General features: G+C 52.0%; 1 protein-coding gene across 2 annotated transcripts in view; it reads right to left on the bottom strand.

Annotated features, from left to right (window-relative positions):
• Window positions 1-25: 25 nt before the first annotated feature.
• TRPV3 (transient receptor potential cation channel subfamily V member 3) overlaps window positions 26-17,838 on the bottom strand; it is a 36,264-nt gene continuing 18,451 nt past the window's right edge. Inside the window, exons 6-17 of one of the 2 annotated variants that reach the window (XM_032399089.1) lie at window positions 16,132-16,272; window positions 14,100-14,380; window positions 11,857-12,033; window positions 10,766-10,924; window positions 10,008-10,109; window positions 8,163-8,236; window positions 6,073-6,238; window positions 4,542-4,608; window positions 2,986-3,260; window positions 1,804-1,916; window positions 577-656; window positions 26-292 (exon numbers count right to left, since the gene is read on the bottom strand). In XM_032399089.1, coding sequence (XP_032254980.1) covers window positions 195-292; window positions 577-656; window positions 1,804-1,916; window positions 2,986-3,260; window positions 4,542-4,608; window positions 6,073-6,238; window positions 8,163-8,236; window positions 10,008-10,109; window positions 10,766-10,924; window positions 11,857-12,033; window positions 14,100-14,380; window positions 16,132-16,272 — 1,733 coding nt within the window. In that variant the 3' untranslated portion in view covers window positions 26-194. The remainder of the gene's footprint in view (window positions 293-576; window positions 657-1,803; window positions 1,917-2,985; window positions 3,261-4,541; window positions 4,609-6,072; window positions 6,239-8,162; window positions 8,237-10,007; window positions 10,110-10,765; window positions 10,925-11,856; window positions 12,034-14,099; window positions 14,381-16,131; window positions 16,273-17,838) is intronic. The other variant, XM_032399088.1, reaches the window with a different exon arrangement.

Raw genomic sequence — 17,838 nt, 5'->3', positions numbered from 1 at the left:
ATATTCAGGGTGTTTCCCACTCAAGCAGACAGACAACTGCCTCTCAGTACAGCCCCCCACTCAGCACGAGGGTGCTTTCCGCCTCTGGGCATGCAGTTCGAGGCCACATCGCTCCACAAGCCCTCAGCAGGGAGTCCAGGACCCAGCCTGCAGCGTCAGGTGGCCCATGCTCACACCAGCTCTGGATTCTGCTTCTATACCGAAGTTTCTGGAAACTCATCTATTTCATCAAATGCATTGAGGGTGGTTTTGCTGTTGCTCCTGGAAGAATCTTGGATTTTGTTGAAATCTGCTTTAAAAAAAAACAGACACCAAAACCACTATTTTAGAAAGGCGGTGCTCCCTAATGGGGGATTCCATGTTTAGCGCACCACCTAATTATTTTCCCCCACCTGATTTTTAAAAGTTATTCCAACTAGGGTTATAAAATGTCACAGCTGAAAGGGACCTGAGAACCCATTTAATTCAACCTCCCATTTTGCAGATGGGGAAAATCAGGGCCCCAAGACGCAGTCTGCCCACGGTCATGTGGTCAGACAGGCATGGTCATCACGCTTCCTGACAGCAACACAGTACCTGTCCGTCTCACAGGCCCCGGGTCTTCGTTGAGGAAGGAGACATGCGTTTTCCACTCAGTCCACTTCACCTCATTGATCCTGCAAGTGTGATAATCATTCTCACCACTTCTCAACTGCACCTCATTAAATGCAAACACCTAGGCTGGCATTTAGGGTGTTCTAGACAGCTCCCCTTCTGTCCATGCCAGGGATCTGGGACTCCCACCTCACATGGTCATGTCAGCAGTGTTGGGGTTTAAAACCTGCACTAGTCCCCATCTTCCCAGACCTCAAAGGATTAGTCCCCTCCCAGTGTGTGGGGCCCAGAAACTCAGAGAGGTGTCAAGGGACATCTTCAAACAGCAACGGCTGGGGCCTTCCTGGTGAGAGGCGGTCCATGGGAAAGGGCCCAGGCTAAGGAGATGTGACAGTGTGAGGATGAAACTTGTAGAAGTTTAGAAGCTTGGGGTTAAACTAGGGTTAAGGTTGCACTAGGAGAAAACAGTTAGGCTTCAGACCCCGATAAGAGTGGGCAAAGTCTAAGGTGCTAGATTGCAACTGGAAGCAATGGTTTGGCTAAAGTTCACGTTCAGGGAACATCTCTAGAATGAGGGTGTGAACATTAGAGATATTTGTTAGGATAAGGGTTATAGAGCTGGAAATGGTGGTTTCCACGGCGCGGGAGTCTCAGAGAAGCTGGGCGCAGTGAGGTTATACACAGGGCAGTCTGTGAGGTCAGGCAGTCAGACGGGGGGAGGATGAAGTAGACTCAGCATCAGCAAAGTTGGCCATGGCACGTGCAAGTACTTTTTAAAAACCAAAAAGCTTGATATCTGTCCAAAGTAGCTGTCTCACTCTCCACTCGCCCGTGACAGGCATGCCTCAGGTCCCCTGGTGTCCCATGAACCCACGCAGCCCAGAGAGAAGGACAAGGACTGCCCGGTCAGCAAATCTTTCCTGAACCAGACAGTGGACAGGGAGAGGTCACGGAGGCCGCTGCACGGGGCCGGAGGGATGGGGGAACTGTCCCCAGCGGCCTCCTTCCCTCTCCCTTCTCGAAGCTGGTGAAGCCTCGTCCCAGGGCTAGTGACCCCGGAGGAGGAAATTCCATGTTCTGAGGAGGCCAGAACCGACTGTGGCTGTGGTTTGGGAAGCACGCGGCAGCACCGTTTCTCTGACAGTCACTGACTCATCTCTCTTTCGCCCCCCAAAGACCACCAGCAAGGGGCCCCTCTCCCTTTGTTACCGCAAACACAGCCGGAAGTCTTCCTCTGCTACTTTACACAGCTCTCCCATCCGGAATCTGCTCCTCAGCCATTCTGGTAACATCTTCTCAAACTCCAAAATCGTCCTGGCTCTCTGGGGACATAAATGAGCCTAAGCACATCAATGAGGAGCCGGCCCAGGAACACAGCTCTGTATGAGTGTGCACCCCCCCAACACACACACGCACACACACACGCACAAGTACATGCACACACCCCCAAACAGCCAGCTCCACTGCACCGGGTGCTTAATGCACAGACCCGAGGGTTCAGCTGATCTACAGAATTCAAAAATGAAAACCACCAAGCTCAGGAAAGGTGTTCAAATTGCTTGAAACACAACATAAACACTGTTTCTGGAAGTGCAGGAGCTTCCTAACTGAAAATGTTAGGATCCTGGGATCCCACGGGGAAGAGAGGGGCGGACATCATGTAATCCCACCTGCATGCCAAGCTTGGAATCCCCTCAGCAGTTTAACTGTCAATAATTTGTCAAATCTCTCCTGAATGTATTCAACAATCCAATGAAGAAGACCCTAATATAATTAGAAACTTCCTTGTGTCAAAGCAAAGCTTTCCTCCCTGTCATTGCCCATATAGCTCAGTTCTGCCTTCTGGGGTCACAGAAGGAAGCTGTCCCTTCACAAGTAGCTCCGCAGATATCTGAAGAAACTCTCACCTTCTTCAACCCTAGTCCCAATACCATTTCTTGTGAGGCACAGTTTCCAGTCCTGTCCCAAGCCTGGTAACCCACTCTGGACCATCCTGTGGGTTAGTGTCCTTGTGCATAAGGCCCCCAGCGGGGAAGGAATGTTGCAGCCAGGATTGAGGCATGCAGACTTGTCACCTCCATTGTCCTATGCCCTATACTCCTCTTAATGCAACTGAAGGTCATGGTTCAACATCCACACATCACACCAGAGTCTGAGCAGATCATGCTCGTAAGCCTGAGTTCGTCTCACCTGTGCAGCTGTCCAGTCACACTGCCTCGACCCTATACTCAAGGAACCTAGACTAAGACTTCCCCAAACCTGGCCAACCACAGGGAGCTGATGCAGATTCCCAGGCCCCACCCAGGTCCGCTGGGACAGACGGTTGTCAGTACAACATGCTGAACTGAGTCCCCGTGAAGACCCCCACACCAGGGTCCCTGCCAGGCTCACCTGTAGACGCCAGATGCGCTCACTCTCCTTGGAGACATTCTCCACGGTTTCTCCCATCAGGGCGATGAGCATGTTGAGCAGGAGGACAAAGGTGAGGATGACGTAGGTGATGAGCAGGAACAGAAAGAGGATGGGGTACTTGGAGTTCTGCTGTATGTTCAGGTCGCCCAGGCCGATGGTGAGCTTAAAGAGTTCCAGCACCGCCTCACTGAAGCTGCCATAGGAGCTGCAGTCCTTGTTGTCGCTGGGACACTTCTCGATCAACGAGGCCAGGGCTGGGAGGACAGAATAGGGTGTTCTCCTCTGGCGCTCTGCCTGGTTAATTACCCAACAAGCTCATGCATACTTGCACGTACACACATGCCCCCCACCCACCACACACACACACTGCAGGCCTACTGCCTCATCCTCTCTGGTCATTTAGATTTCACCTCCAACCTCAGCTCCTGGAAGCCTCATCAGGCTGGTTCTCTGCCTTGACCTCCTGCAAAAAGCCCCTCCTGCCTAATAAAGCCCACACTCTTTTCTCCCTCCTCTACCCTGCCATTCAGCCCTTGATCACTCACAGCCTTGCAGAGTTGCTAACTATAATCTATGTGCATCCCCTGGCTCCCCAACCAGGCTTTGGGCTCCCAACTTCCTGTAGCCTGGGCCATCTCCTCCAAGACTGTAAGGTCCTGAGTTTCTTCCTCATGCTCTGTGGGGAGATCCCCTGGCCTAGACCTGGGCCTCTTTCTTCTCTCCCTTCCAACACACCATAGCAGTGGCTCATTGCTAAATGTGTAGACAGGCGAATGGATGAATGGTCAAATTAACGAGTGAGTAAATGGATGGATGAATAAACAGGCAAGTGAAGGAGCAAATAAATAAGCACACTGTGGCCCAGCAAAGACACCAGAAGATGGGAATGGCTGCCTAATTTCAAATGCCAATGATCACGGGGGGGGGGGGGGGGGGGGGGGGATGGAGAGCTGGCATGGGAATATACAATGATACCTCTCTATGCAGAAGCTAGAAATAAAATCAGGTTGTACAAAGGAAGAGACTTTAGGAGGGACCTCCCCATCCTCAGTCCCCAGGAGAGCAGAGGCCCTCACAGATATATCTGAAGCAAACTGCAAGTAACATGATGTGGGGAATCAAAGGAGCTTACCTTGATGCATTAATTTAGTCTTATTTTTTAAAGACCATCAGTCACATTTCTGCAAACTTTAGTTTCCCTATCTGTAAAATGGGGCCAAAACCGCCTGCCAAGCCTCTCTGAGGTGGTGAGGGCCACGTAAGATGCTGGATGTGAATGTGGGAGGCATACCCCACAGGACAAGGGTGACAGGTCTGGTTCTAAGCCTCAGTTACCTTATGATCGGGAATGATGACTTCCCCTTGGTCGAGATACTGAGAGAAGTAAAAAGACAATGCTTGGAAAACGCTAAGCATGGCAAGTGCTCCCTAGTAGGTGACATAACTGGCTGAGGCTGCTGCGTGCTCTGTCACTTTGACATCTGTATAAGGTGCTTTACAAACGTGGGAGTCCCTAGTATTTATAAATCAATTACCTACTCCAAATCCAAGTAGGAACACGATATATACAAACAAGAACTTCAGAACATCATGCAAAATGACCTATAAAGGGAGAAACATGATTCAATGGTAAGATTTGAGCACATATTCGCTAGACCCTGATCTCCTTACTGCTTCCCACCCTCACCCAGCCCCAGCCCCAACCATGCCTTCCCTCAGACCATTCTCCCTTCCCCTAGCAAATCCTTCTGATGCTCCAAAGCTCAGCTCTGGGCCCCATCTCCTCCAAGAAGCCTTCCCTTCCGTTCCTGCTCGCCTCCCTCCTGGCACACAGCCTGTCTCTGTCCCTGATGATCCACCCTGTACGTGAGCCCCTTTCCTCATAGTGTCTCACGTCGGAGATCCTCCCACTCCCTGGGGGCAGTGGTGTGCTGGAGGCTGCTGACGCCGCTCCGAAGAGCTGACGGTTACGTTTTCATGAATTTTGTAAAGTGGCTGTTAAGCAGAACCATTATTAAAAACTAAATCACATAAACTTATAATTAAGTACATTATATTAAAAGCAAAGATAATAAATATTCAAAACTCATCGCTCATTTTACAATTACGTATGCTATTAAGGTTATTTCATCGCTGGCAGCCACGGGGTACACATACTGCAGCACGTGCTACCACGTCTCTTCCTGACTCTGTGTTCAACTCCGTCACGCCAGTAGCTGGAAATCAGCCGTGGTAGGATTTACACCATGGAAATTAGTAAATGGGACAAATCACAGACTCATTATTTTGCTGATTGTCTAGATCGAGATTTAAGACAGCGATGGAGACAATGTTAAGGCAGATTCAACTTTAATATGTGTCCTATCTGTAGCTGAGGTGTTGTGAATAACACAGTAACATTAATGAAAGAGTCTTCCAAAATTTGTAAAACTATTATCCAAGTCAGCAAATAAGTGGCTCACATCGCTGACAAGCAAGGGAAGTTCTCCCATAAGGCTGCACTGTTTCACTTCCATCTTACTCCTTAAAGAAAACATCAACCGATATCGATGTTGCAGCAACCCTCTCTGTCACTTGCACCCACAGATTGGCAACAGATATAGGATTTCAAGAAAAATCAACAAATCATTCTGCCAGACTCAACTAGCTACGTGGAATTTACAACAAAGAGCATTATATAGTTCATTATTTGTAAATTACGTATTACTCATCCTTTCTATGGTAAAAATGTATCGTAAACGTAGTATCCGTGTGTCTGTGCGTGTGTCCGTGCATTTTCCCCCAGAGAGCTGGTTGTTAAATATTTACCAGCACACCACTGCCTGGGGGTGAGACCATTCCTTCCCAGTGCCCAACAAGCCCAGCTGTTTTAAGGCCTGGACACTTAAAGCCTGGCCAGAAGCAAAGGGAGACGGTGGTGTCTGGTAGGAAGAGCAGAGGCTTGCCCGAGGGACAAGCCCCTTTTGCTGTCCAGACCTGTTTCTCCCTCTGAAAAATGGACATTCCCTGAGGGCTCCCCCAGGGCTGAGCCTGCATGTCTGTGATGCTCCCAAGCCTCCAACGCACCTTCTGGATCATGACGCTGTACATGCCCATGGACTGGAATCCCCGCGTGTAGTAGAGCATGTTTGCCCAGCCCAGGGCCATGGCCAGCACAAGGCAGGCGAGGTACTCTTTGTAGGCAAACAAGTACAAGAAGACAGACAGTATCACAAGCACAGCTTGGACAAAACTGTTCAGGAGACACAGGAGACAAGGGCCTTACTTACTTCTCCTCAGCGTCAGGGTAGATCCTCAAACCCCAGCCTCCCTTCAAGCCCCGAAGCGGCACCCTGATGGGTCATGCTGAAGAGACAGGTGAGGCTGCCCCAGACCCTCTCAACAATGTCTGACATCCAGCCTTGCAGACGGCGTCACCAGACGTGAGTCAGAGCCAGCAGTGGGCTGCCAGCAGCTGGTGGGGACTTTTTAAAAATACAGATCCCTAGGACTCAAGGAGATTCGGGTTCAGAAGCCCATATCCCCACATAGGTCAGGGAACCGCTGGTGTAGACTAAGGCAGATAAGTAAATGATTGCATTTTCAACAAAAATGACAAAAGCTAACAACGTCTGTACTTAAAAGCCAGTCATAACAAAAGTCCCCCACAACCGACTTTTTAAAATCTTTTTAAAAACTATAGTATATGCTAAATGATAGATAGCCTAAACAGATTGGTTGCATAACAATATGAATGTACTTAACGCTATTGAACTGTACACTTAAAGTGGTTAAGATGGCAACTTTTATGTTATATAGATTCTACCACCATTAAAATTTTTAAAGTACCATGTATAACAAACACACAGGCTCAAAATCTAGTCCTAAACAGTGCTACTACACCAACAGTTATGCAGACCTCTAGATAAAAAGCTCTATTGCTTGTAACATCACACAGTCTCCATGATATAAAATATCTAACTCGTTAAAGTGAGGACACAGGCAAGCTTGCTTTTCTTGTGCAGTGAAAAGTAAATGTTTGGGTGATCGATGCATTTTTTGGACTGAAGTGAGGAAGCATGTGTTCACCTTCCTCACCATTAACAAAACACTGAAGAAGCAGAAAAGCAGGACAATGCACCAGTGCCTTTTGTCTGCACGAAAGCCAGCGGCCGGATAAATGAATTCTTCTTGGAATTATCATATTTTCTCAAAGGCAGAGACTCCCATGTGGCTGATATCATGGGGTTCATCTACTCACTGCAGTATCTGGGCACCCCACTTGCCCACAGGGATGAAGAATTCCGTTCATGCCTCTAGAAGGCAGGTACATACTTAATAAAACACCGAGGTATTTGGAAACATTGGGCCAAGATTTCAGGTCCTATAGACCCAGCTTCCCAAATGCTCCGAAGAGGGACTTTGCTGGGATCGACAGAGCTCTGGAGCCCAACCTCCTTCATTCCACACCGCAAGTCCTGTTCCATTCACGTGGCAGCAGTGCTGAATCAGCCTCTGTTCATTTAGGGACAGGCGTCACATAAGCCTCTGATGTCAGCTGCCCATGACCTCATTCAGAGAGGCTGCTGAGCCGGGCTTTCTGGCCAGGGCTCCGGGGTAGGCAACCGTGCCCTAACATAGGGCGAAGATGACTGGGAGGCTGGGGCTGGCTTTGACACCACTGACGCTCTGCCGGACTGTGAGTCACTCATTTCCCCGCTCTGGGCTTCGGGTTTCATGCCTGCGGATGAGACTCGATGATTTCCTAGTGCTCTCCGGCCCTGCTCCGCCAGAGTCCAAGATGGCAACCTCTAGACCCCACACAACTAGGAGGAACGGGCCTGGACTACCCCTTCCTAGAGAAGTAGACAGCACTACTAAGCCTCGTCCTGCCTTCTCGGCCACACCCACCACGCAGGGCTCTGTGACAGGGTGGAGACAGTCATCACCGCAACCTGACGGTGGGCACTGTGCTGGGGTCCTCTGGTCCTCTCCACGGGCATCCATGGGCTTCTCTTACTAGAAGGGAGAGAGGAGGTCCCTGGCCATGAGACTATGGCAGAACAGCTGGGACATGGTGACATGGGAGGATGCTTGTTCCAGAGGACACAGCAGCCGCCATACAGGACTTCGGCCCTGCCTGTGCAGTGGGGACCAAATGGGACAGACCTACTTACAAGACAAAGTGAAACCAGGCATCAGAGAGAATGGACTGCAGATCCGAGGGTCTCAGCAGGAAGATCGCGATGCCCTGAGGCCAAAAAGGAAAGAAAACCTGCACCCTCTTCATGCCTCTCACTGGAAGATCTGAGGAAGGTGGTGTTTCCTCAGGCCTACGACTCAGTGGGGGGGGGGGGGGGGGGGAAGGCCAAGCCAGAGCCCAGGTGAGGGATATGGAAGGAGACCTGAGCCTGGGAGTAGAGGCAATCCAGGGTAGAAGTGGCTGCACCCCCAAATCTTCTCACCTCGCTCACTCTCCCCCTCATCCTCACCCGGACCGTCAAAACAGCACAGTCACACCATCCCCTGCCATTCCCCAAATACAGCCTCACTTCTAAAGCCAAAAACAAGAAACGACAGGTGTTGGTGAGGATGTGGCGAAAAAGGAATCCTCGTGCACTGTTGGTGGGAATGCAAACTGGTGCAGCCACTCTGGAAAACAGTATGGAGCTTCCTCAGAAAGTTAAAAACAGAATTACCCTACGATCCAGTAATTGCACTACTGGGTATTTACCCAAACAATACAAAAACACTAAATCAAAGAGATACATGCACCCCTATGTTTACTGCAGCATTATCTACAATAGCCAAGATAGGGAAGCAGCCCCAGTGTCCCTTGATAAATGAATGGATAAGGAAGATGTGATATATATACAATGGAATACTACTCAGCCATAAAAAAGAATAAAATCTTGCCATTTTCAATGACATGGGTTAAGTTGGAGAGTATTATGCTAAGTGAAATAAGTCAGTCAGAGAGAGACAAATACCATATGATTTCACTTACATGTGGAATTTAAGAAACAAAACAAATGAGCAAAGAGAAAAAACAGAGTCAAAGCAAGAAACAAGCACTTAACTATGGAGAACAACTGATGGTTACAGAGGGGAGGCGGGTGGGGGGATCGGGGAAATAGGTGAAGGGGATTAAGGAGCACACTTGTTGTGATGAGCACTGAGTCATGTATAGAACTGCTGAATCACTATATTGTATACCTAAAACGAATATAACGTTGTATGTTAACTATATTGGAGTTAAAATTAAAATTTTAATTAAAAAAAAGACAAAAAATGATATGGCTTAGCTCTCCTGCCTCTGAGCCTTTTTTTAAGCTGTTCCCCCTACCCACCCTGTCATGACCTCCTCTCAAATGTCCTCGTGCCAAATCCCACCCTCACAGACTAAATGTCATTTCTGCTTCCAAGCTTTCCCCCCCTCTTGTCCCCATATAGGAGTCATCTCTCTTCCTCTGAGCACTGGTCTGAACCCCACACAGGGCCCTTTCCATAGTCTCTTTTAGAGTCCAGGTGTTTGTGCCTGTCTGAAAGCCCCTGCAAGGCTGCGAGTTTAAAGAGGACAAACTCCCTCCCTCCCTCTCACCTCTCCCAGGGCTCCACATATAGAAGGTGATTCATTGGTTGATGGATGGGTCGATAAGGGATTGATTGATAAACCCAGATGAATGGCTGGGTCAATGTGAGAAGTGACTGAATGTGTGGATGGAGGGACAGGAAGATGTGTCACTGAGTGGCTGGGAGGGCATATAAATGGCTGATAGACAGACAGAGGGATGGAGGGGCAGATAGATTAAGTAGGGATGGAGGGATGGAGGGGCAGATACATTAAGTAGGCGGGACAGGCCTACTGATTTATTTACTCTCCTTTTGTAACTAAGAAATGGAAAGCTTAGAAAGGAAGTGCCTCCCCGTGGTAAGGCAGAGCAGGGCGGATCAAAGCCAGGCCTGCTGCCCCCCTGCCTGCCCCCCGCAGGCAAGTCCAGAGGGCCTAGTGGCCCACTCACCTCCTTCACAGAGATGCACAGGGCCCAGATGAGCACGAACATCCTTCCTAACAGTTGCAGCCACCCCATCTTGTGCGTCAAGGCCAACGGGTGTGGGAGGGCCTGGGAAGAAGGGAAGGAATGGATGGGTGCAAGATGGGGAGTGAGGAAGGCAGGGGTAATGACAGCTCTGGGGGTAGGATGCACAGACACATGCCAAACCCTCTGGTTGAGCCAGAGGCCAGCACAAAGCCCAGGCTCTGTACAATGTGAGAGAAAGAATGGCAGCTTCCTGCCCCTGTCCCCACCCACAGTGGCACCCAGAACTCTATAGTGAGGGACACAGTCCAATCCATGCTAACAACCCCTCACACCTCATGGCATTTGTTCATTCCAGAACCCATTCATATCCAGACACTTACAGGACACTCAAAGCTGAAACTCTGTGCCCTGCGTAATGAATGGGAAACTGAGGCCCAGAGTGGGAGGACCCCCCGCCCACTTCCTGTGGCCCTCACAGCAGCAACACCCCAAATAGCTCTTTAGACTTAGGTGGAGCCTGGGCAGGCCTGCGTCTCCCAACCTTCCAGATCTCCCCACAACAGCTAAGCACTAGAGACATATCCAATTCCCTAGAAGCTGTGAAGGATGACTGCCGGGGAACGCCATGCGAATGTCTTGGTCATTCTGGGCCTCAGTTTCCTCACCTGCACATGGGACGGCTCCAAGCTCCTGGAGCTCTGACCACCCCACCCGCTTCCCTCCAGGGGCCCACATACCTCCTCTTCCCGGGGGCGGTAGTAGGAGACCAGAGTCAGGGTGATGTTGTAGAAGAAATAAAAGCAGAAGGACAAGAAGAACATGTACTTGGCAAACTTCTTCCACTTCATATGCAGCAGTGTGTGCAGGGGCTCCAGGGTCAGCATCTCATGCCGGTTCTGGGGGTAGGACACCACCACCATTTTTAAAGGGCCCTCATTCCAAAGGGAGCTCTGAGTCCGCCCCACCCATGGCAGAAGGGGCCAGTCATTCTGTCCCATGGACTGGTGTGGCTGGAAATGTTGGGAAGGTAATTTCTGGCTCCTGAGGCTCCTTCCCAGTGCCCCCAGGCAGCAGCCAAACCCCACAGGAGCTGGGCTTCCAGTGGGAGGACCTGCTGCTCAGTGGTGAGCAACGGCTGCAAGGGGGAAGGGCCGTGACTGGCCCCAACTTGGCCCCTTCACTGTGTAACCTTAGGGAAACCCCTGACACTCCCAGGGCCTCAGTTTCCTCATCCACAAAACTAATATCAACCAAACTACCCTATCAACCAGGCTGCCGTGAGGCTTCAGGGAGACCCCAGACAAGGCAGGCTGTGGTAAACATGACTCTTGGTAACATGTGGAGGATGAAGTTCCAATCTGCTGCCTCACTCCCCCCGCCCAAAAGCTGAAAACCTCTCATTGCTGATGCTCTCTCTTCCCCTCCAGCTTCACTGATCTTCCCCCCCCTTGCCTCCTCCAGGAAGACCTCCCTGATTGCTCCAGCTGTGCCTTCTCTGAGGGGAAGGGTAGATTATAGAACCATTAGGGAAGAGAGGGAGAAACAAGATGGAGAAGATCAACAGCAATCATCCCATCCCCACTCTCACACTGCCCAGGATTCTGGGGCCAGGAGACACCCACCACAGAGGTTTATAGTGCAAGGTCAGCTGGGAACAGGTAAACGCAGCACCTGCCCTAGCCCTGCCCTTTCTGTGTTGACTCTGCCCACTGAGGCAAAGGAATGGGGGACTACAGACACGTCCAGCTAGTGGCATGGGTCTTCCCAGTGCAGCCTGAGGCCCCGCCCCTCATCCCCTGCCCTTCTCCAGCCCTCCCGAGAGACCCACATCAATGTTGGTGTTGTAGACAATGATTTCCAGCACCGAGTTTTCTGTCATAGTGTCCACGTTGGTGAGGTCGTAGAGTGATGATGACACGGGCCCGTACGCCCAGTCGGTGAACTTCCTGGACAGGCTCCGGAGGGGCTTCTCCTTGATCTCACGACTGAGGATATACTTCAAGATCTGGGGACAGAAAGAGGAACAGCCGTAGAACTGGGCTGGGAAGATGCTTCCACCTGGACAGATTGAGTCCCACCTCTGCCCCTGCCATCGTGACCCCTGGGCTGGGCTTCATCTGCGGAATGGGTGTGAACCTCGGGGCTCTGCCCAATTCACCAGGGACTGAGAATACAAGGGACAAAAGGTGTGGAGGCCCTTTGCAGGATGCAGAAAGCTACACAATCAGTTCATAAATCCTTGTACCAGTTGGGGACCCCATTCAGTGAAGCATCTGGGAACTGACAATTTTGAGAAATAATTTCTGTTTGACCTGGATGGGAGAAGAAACTAGAAGTTTTCCCAGCTTTCCTATCCCACCCTCGGTCAAGACCATTCCAGTTGAGGTTCACTGTGAGCCAGACGGGGTGATACAAGATGCCAGCCTAGCAGAGAGGCCTGAGAAACCCACTCTCCAGGTGATCCTCAAACTCTGCTGCACGGTAGAGTCACTGAGAACACTCGACAATCCCACACCACCGACGAGTTCTGTCCAAATCTCTGCAGGTGGGACCCAGACATCTGTATTTTGTAAAGCTCCGTGGGCGGTGCCAAAGCGCAGGCGAGGTGGAGAGCAACCACTCTCCAGCTCACCGCTTTCCAAAACTGGGGCCAGGGCTTCCTGGGGCACCAACCCAAGGCCCAGGAAGAGGGTCCCGTTGGGGAGAACAGTGTCAGAGCCCTGATCTCACACAACCCAGTGGGGTTCCCATCTCATCTCATATGGGAGCCTTGTCCTCACAGTCCAGGCAGAGAAACTCCAGACACAGGACCAGTCTCCCCGTCCTGAGCCCCAGCCTCAAAGAGCCCCAAGGAACAGGGTCTGTGTCCTAAGCATCTCTGCACCCTCCACTCCCAGCACAGTAGTCAACCTGGGCAGCATCCAGAAAGGTTTTCCAAAGAACACTGAATGAAGAAGAGAAAGGGCCAGGAATGGGGGAGTCCCCTCCCCAGGACTGGCCATGGGGTAGCACATCATCCTCTAGAAAATCAAAGGGTCATGGGGCCATGGTCCACGCAGGCAGAACACATGCCACAGTGGCTTGCAGGAAGCTCCACTCACAACCCTCCTAATCTGACTCCCCTCAAAGCCCCCCCCAAACTGTTCCTGGGGGTGGGTAGGAGACGGTGGGGACGGTGGGAAGGCACACAATTCCTCCTCTGTCAAAGCCAATCTCCAACCCTTCCTTCCCCCACAAGAGAATGAAAAGGTCCTTTGTGGGCCCCAGCCCTGACCACTGGGACTGGACCCAAGGCCCTCGAGGCAGCCGCCTCCCCTTCAGCCACCGAGGCTGGCACAGCTGTGACTGCACCCAGCCAGTCCTCCACAGCCTCCCAGGAGCCTCAGTCCCCTCCCAGGGCTTGGACACATGGAGGCTGAAGAGCAAGCTTCTCTGAGCCTTGCCCTCGGGCCCACCTGAGTCCTGACCTTGATCTTAGACCAAGTTGTGACTCCAGGCACCAACAGAAGTGGGAGCCCACCCCAGCCCAAGTCTTCACCAAGGTTAAGCCCTGAGCTCCTCAGCCACTCCACACAGGCTGCAAAGGGCCACAAGCAGCCATACTCTCTGCTGAGGACTTGGCTCAGCGTTTCAGCACGACAGACAGTGGTCTCTCCAGATGCAGGCAGCCCATTGGCTCTGGAGCCAGAGCAGCCATTCTGGGACTCCTGTCTTCATGAGAGGGTCAGACGCAGCCTCCGCCTGGGTGCCTCATCACACGGGAAGCCTCAGCCACAAAGCCCGTGAGCTACTGTGTCACCATGGCCTTCAAGGTCCCCCACTCCGACCCCAGATGGGAGCCCCAGAGCAGGGCAGAGACACATGGAGTGTTAGGGACTGAAGTCCAGAGGGGGTTCCCACGTGCCGCATCTCTGTGCGGTCACTCAGAACAAACCCACCCCAGGCCACAAACGCACTTCCAGACGGAAGGCTGACCTTTCCCCGGCCAAGGTGTAATCTGCAGGGTCCCCAGAAAGGCCCAAGAGCTGGCAGAGAGCCCCCCTGCCCTGCTTCCCGCCCCTGAGGCCCCACCTCGGCCTTGCCCATCTTGGCAGCCAGCTGCAGCGGCGTGAGACCGTCGTTGTTGTGCATGGTCTCCAGCTCCCAGGTTCCGCTCCTCAGCAGGATCATGTCGTACATGCGCTTCACAAAGTCATTCTGCGTCTTGAAGTCCTCTGCCACCGTCACCAGTGCGTGTAGGATGTTGTTTCCCCGTGAGTCCTGCGAGGTGATATCTGTCTGCTCATTCTCCATCAGCAGCTGCACAATCTCGGGCTGGTTGGTACATGCCGCCAGGGCCAGTGGTGTCTCGCCTGGGGCAGGGGGGAGCACTGGAGCTCAGTTCTCTCATAGACCTCCCCAGTGTTCCCCAAGCCCTAGGACTGAAGCCCATGTCCCCAGCAGGACTGACCCCCGAGCTTCCCTGTACTTCTCCCCATCTTCCCCCTTGGATGGGGAGAGCAGGGAGACTAAAGCTGGATCACTGCCATAACCTGCTAACTGGTCTCCCTACTACCACCCTGGCCCTCCATCACTATCCTCAGCACAGCAGTCAGACTGATCCTAGTAACACATAAGCTTCACCTCCCCCAGAATAAAAGCTCGGGTTCCAACAACAGCCCACAAGGCCCTGCATGTTTGGATGCCATCTCCTCTCTTACCCCACTCACTCCCTCTCTGGCCATAATGGTCTTCTTCCTTTTCCTAGAACATACCAGGCATTTTTCCTACCTCAGGGCCTTTGCACAGGCTGTTCCCTCTGCTTGTAGTACTATTTCTCCGTATCTGCATTGTGCATCCCCGCACCTCCTCCAAGTCTTTGCTCAAACATCACCTTTTCAATGAGTCACCCTAACCACACTATTTAAAATTGAAATCCACCTCCTTCCTGGCCTAGAACTCCTGACCCCCTTTCCCTGTCTTATTTTTTATTTTTTTCCATGGCACTTCCATTTTCTAACATATTACATAGTGTTCTTATTTATTATGTTTATTATTGATGGTTTTCCTCCAGTCTAGAATGTAAGTTCCATGAGGGTAGAGATCTTTGTTTTGTTGACTAATATATTTCAAACACCTAGAACAGTGCCTGGTGTATATAGTAAGTGATCAATAAATGTCTGTTAAGAAAAGAGAAGGCAGGTGACTCATACGTGGTCACACAACAAGCCTGGGATGGAACCAGGACTGGACAGCAGGTCTCCTACTCTTTCCCTTCCAATCTCTCCCTTGTTCCCTCTCTTCATCCCCCCTGACAGACATTTCCCAACACTGGCTCCAACAGGGTTTGATGTTGGACAGTGGACTGGACAAGACCCTGTCCTCATGTCTGCTCAGACCCATCTAGTCCTACTGATAAAAAACAAACAAAAACAAAAACAAAAACCACCCAGAAGAGAAAACAGATCAGTGGTTGTCAGCCAAGAGCTGGGATGGGAAAGGGGTGGACAAAGTTGTGTGGGGAAAGTTTCTAGTGTGAAGGAACTATTTATACCCTGACCTCATGGTGGTGGTCACATAACTGGATGCATTTGTGGGGCTGAACAGAACTGTCCGTGGAAACGGGTGAATTTCACTGTATCTAAAATAGGCATTACAATCTTTTTTCCACCCAGAGTATCCTAACCCCGATTGCTTTGGAACTCCCTAACTCGTCAGTGAGGGAATTTGCCTCTCTTACTTCTGGCTCCGAGTTTGCAGTCCTGGAAAGCCCTGGACACAGGGGCAGAGGCGGAGTTGGGTGCTCCTTACTACACCGGGCAAATCATCTCCCCTCCCAGAACCTGTCTCCTGGCCTCTAAGATTGGGCTTTCTCCTTTCTCCCTCTCCCAGGTCTGTGTTCCCTATCCAGGGCTGCTCCAGTGGACGCCTGCTTGCCCCCGTTCCGAAGGCTCTGCCCCGTGGCCTCCCGGGTCCCGGTTCTGTCCCGCTGGGCCCCAGACAGGTCCACGGGTCCGCGCGTCGGGCGGGCAGGAACCCGCAGTGGGGGCTCCAGGCCGGCCCGCCAGCGCCGACTCGGGCGTGGGTGGTCGGGGAGCCCGTGCCGGGCGTGCGCAGCACCCACCGAAGTAGAAGCCTTCGTGCAGGTACTTGGGGTTGAAGAAGAAGCCCCTGGCGTGGGCATTGACGTCGGCGCCGGCAGCGATGAGCAGGGCGGTGACGTCTCCCTGCCGCCGCTCGATGGCGATGTTCAGTGCCGTCTGCCCTGCGGACCGAGTGGGGACGAGAGGGGGGCACTCAGCAGCCGGGCCCTGTGGGGGGACGGGAGCTGGGCGCTCGACGGCCGGGCCCTGGATGGGGGACGGGAGGGGGCCGCCCGGCGGCCGAGCCCTGGGGAAGGACGGGAGCGGGGCACTCGACTGCCAGGCCCTGGGGTGGGGGGGAGGACAGGAGGGGGCCGCCCGGCGCCCGGGCCCTAGGGGAGGACGGGAGCTGGGCACTCGGCGGCCGGGCCCTGGGGGCATCCCCCTCTCTGGCCTCCGTACTCCCCACCGAACCACAGCGGAGTACTAGCTGCCGGCCGGCTCCGCTCTCCGGTGCCAGGCGCTGGGGACACGGCGGTGCACAGGATGTAGTTCTGATCCTTCTCCTGGAGAGCTCAGAGTCTCGCTGGGATTTAAGTGCTGTGATACTGGGAGGTCAAGGGCTGTGGTACCTAGAGCAGGGGCCCTTAACACAGCCGGAGGGGGACAGGTGAGGGTTCCCAGAGTGGCCCCTAAGCTGAGACCCCTTAAGTTAATCAAGGCTGGGTGGGCTGGCTCAAGACTTCATAAAGCAGGTTAAGAGGTTAGAACTTTATCCTAAGTGCTATGGGAAGTCACGAGGCTTTGAAGCAGGCAAGTGACAGGACCAGAGTTTTGGGTTTTGTCCATGTGTATATTCTGATCACTCTGGATGCAAAATTGGAGGATGCATTAGAACGAGCCCAGACTTGGGAGGAACTGCCGCTCCAGTGGAGAAAGAGATGATGAGGGCCAAAGCCCCTCACAAGAAGAGTCCTCAGAACAGCCTGTGGGGGTTGGGAGAGAAGGGATGACTAGCTTAGGAGCTGGGAGAATGGTGCCACCATGAGTGAGGAACAGAACAGGGGAGAAGCAGCAGGAAGGGGCTGGAGGGATATTAACCCAGTGGGTGGAGCCTGTGGACTCTCCAGATGGAAGGGACTGGAAGGCTGGGGATCTCAGAATGTCCCACCAGAAACAGCATTTTCCAAAGAGCTGCCACAATGCCATACACAAAAATAAAGTCCTGGTGAAAGCAGATGGAAAAAAGACAGTCTCTTCAACAAATGGTGTTGGGAAAATTGGACAGCCACATGCAGAAGAATGAAACTGGACCATTTCCTTACACCACACACAAAAATAGACTCCAAATGGTTGAAAGACCTAAATGTGAGACAGGAGTCCATCAACATCCTAAAGGAGAACACAGGCAGCAACCTCTTCGACCTCAGCCGCAGCAACTTCTTCCTAGAAACATCGCCAAAGGCAAGGGAAGCAAGGGCAAAAATGAACTATTGGCACTTCATCAAGATAAAAAGCTTTTGCAAAGCAAAGGAAACAGTCAATAAAACCAAAAGACAACTGACAGAATGGGAGAAGATATTTGCAAATGACATATCAGATAAAGGGCTAGTATCCAAAATCTATAAAGAACTTATCAAACTCAACACCAAAAGAACAAAGAATCCAATCAAGAAATGGGCAGAAGACATGAACAGACATTTTTCCAAAGAAGACATCCAAATGGCCAACAGACACATGAAAAAGTG

The sequence above is a fragment of the Phoca vitulina genome, unplaced genomic scaffold (assembly GCF_004348235.1).
Source record: "Phoca vitulina isolate PV1807 unplaced genomic scaffold, GSC_HSeal_1.0 scaffold128, whole genome shotgun sequence".
NCBI classification, from domain to species: Eukaryota; Metazoa; Chordata; class Mammalia; order Carnivora; family Phocidae; genus Phoca; species Phoca vitulina.
This window is presented reverse-complemented; position numbering and strand designations above follow the sequence as displayed.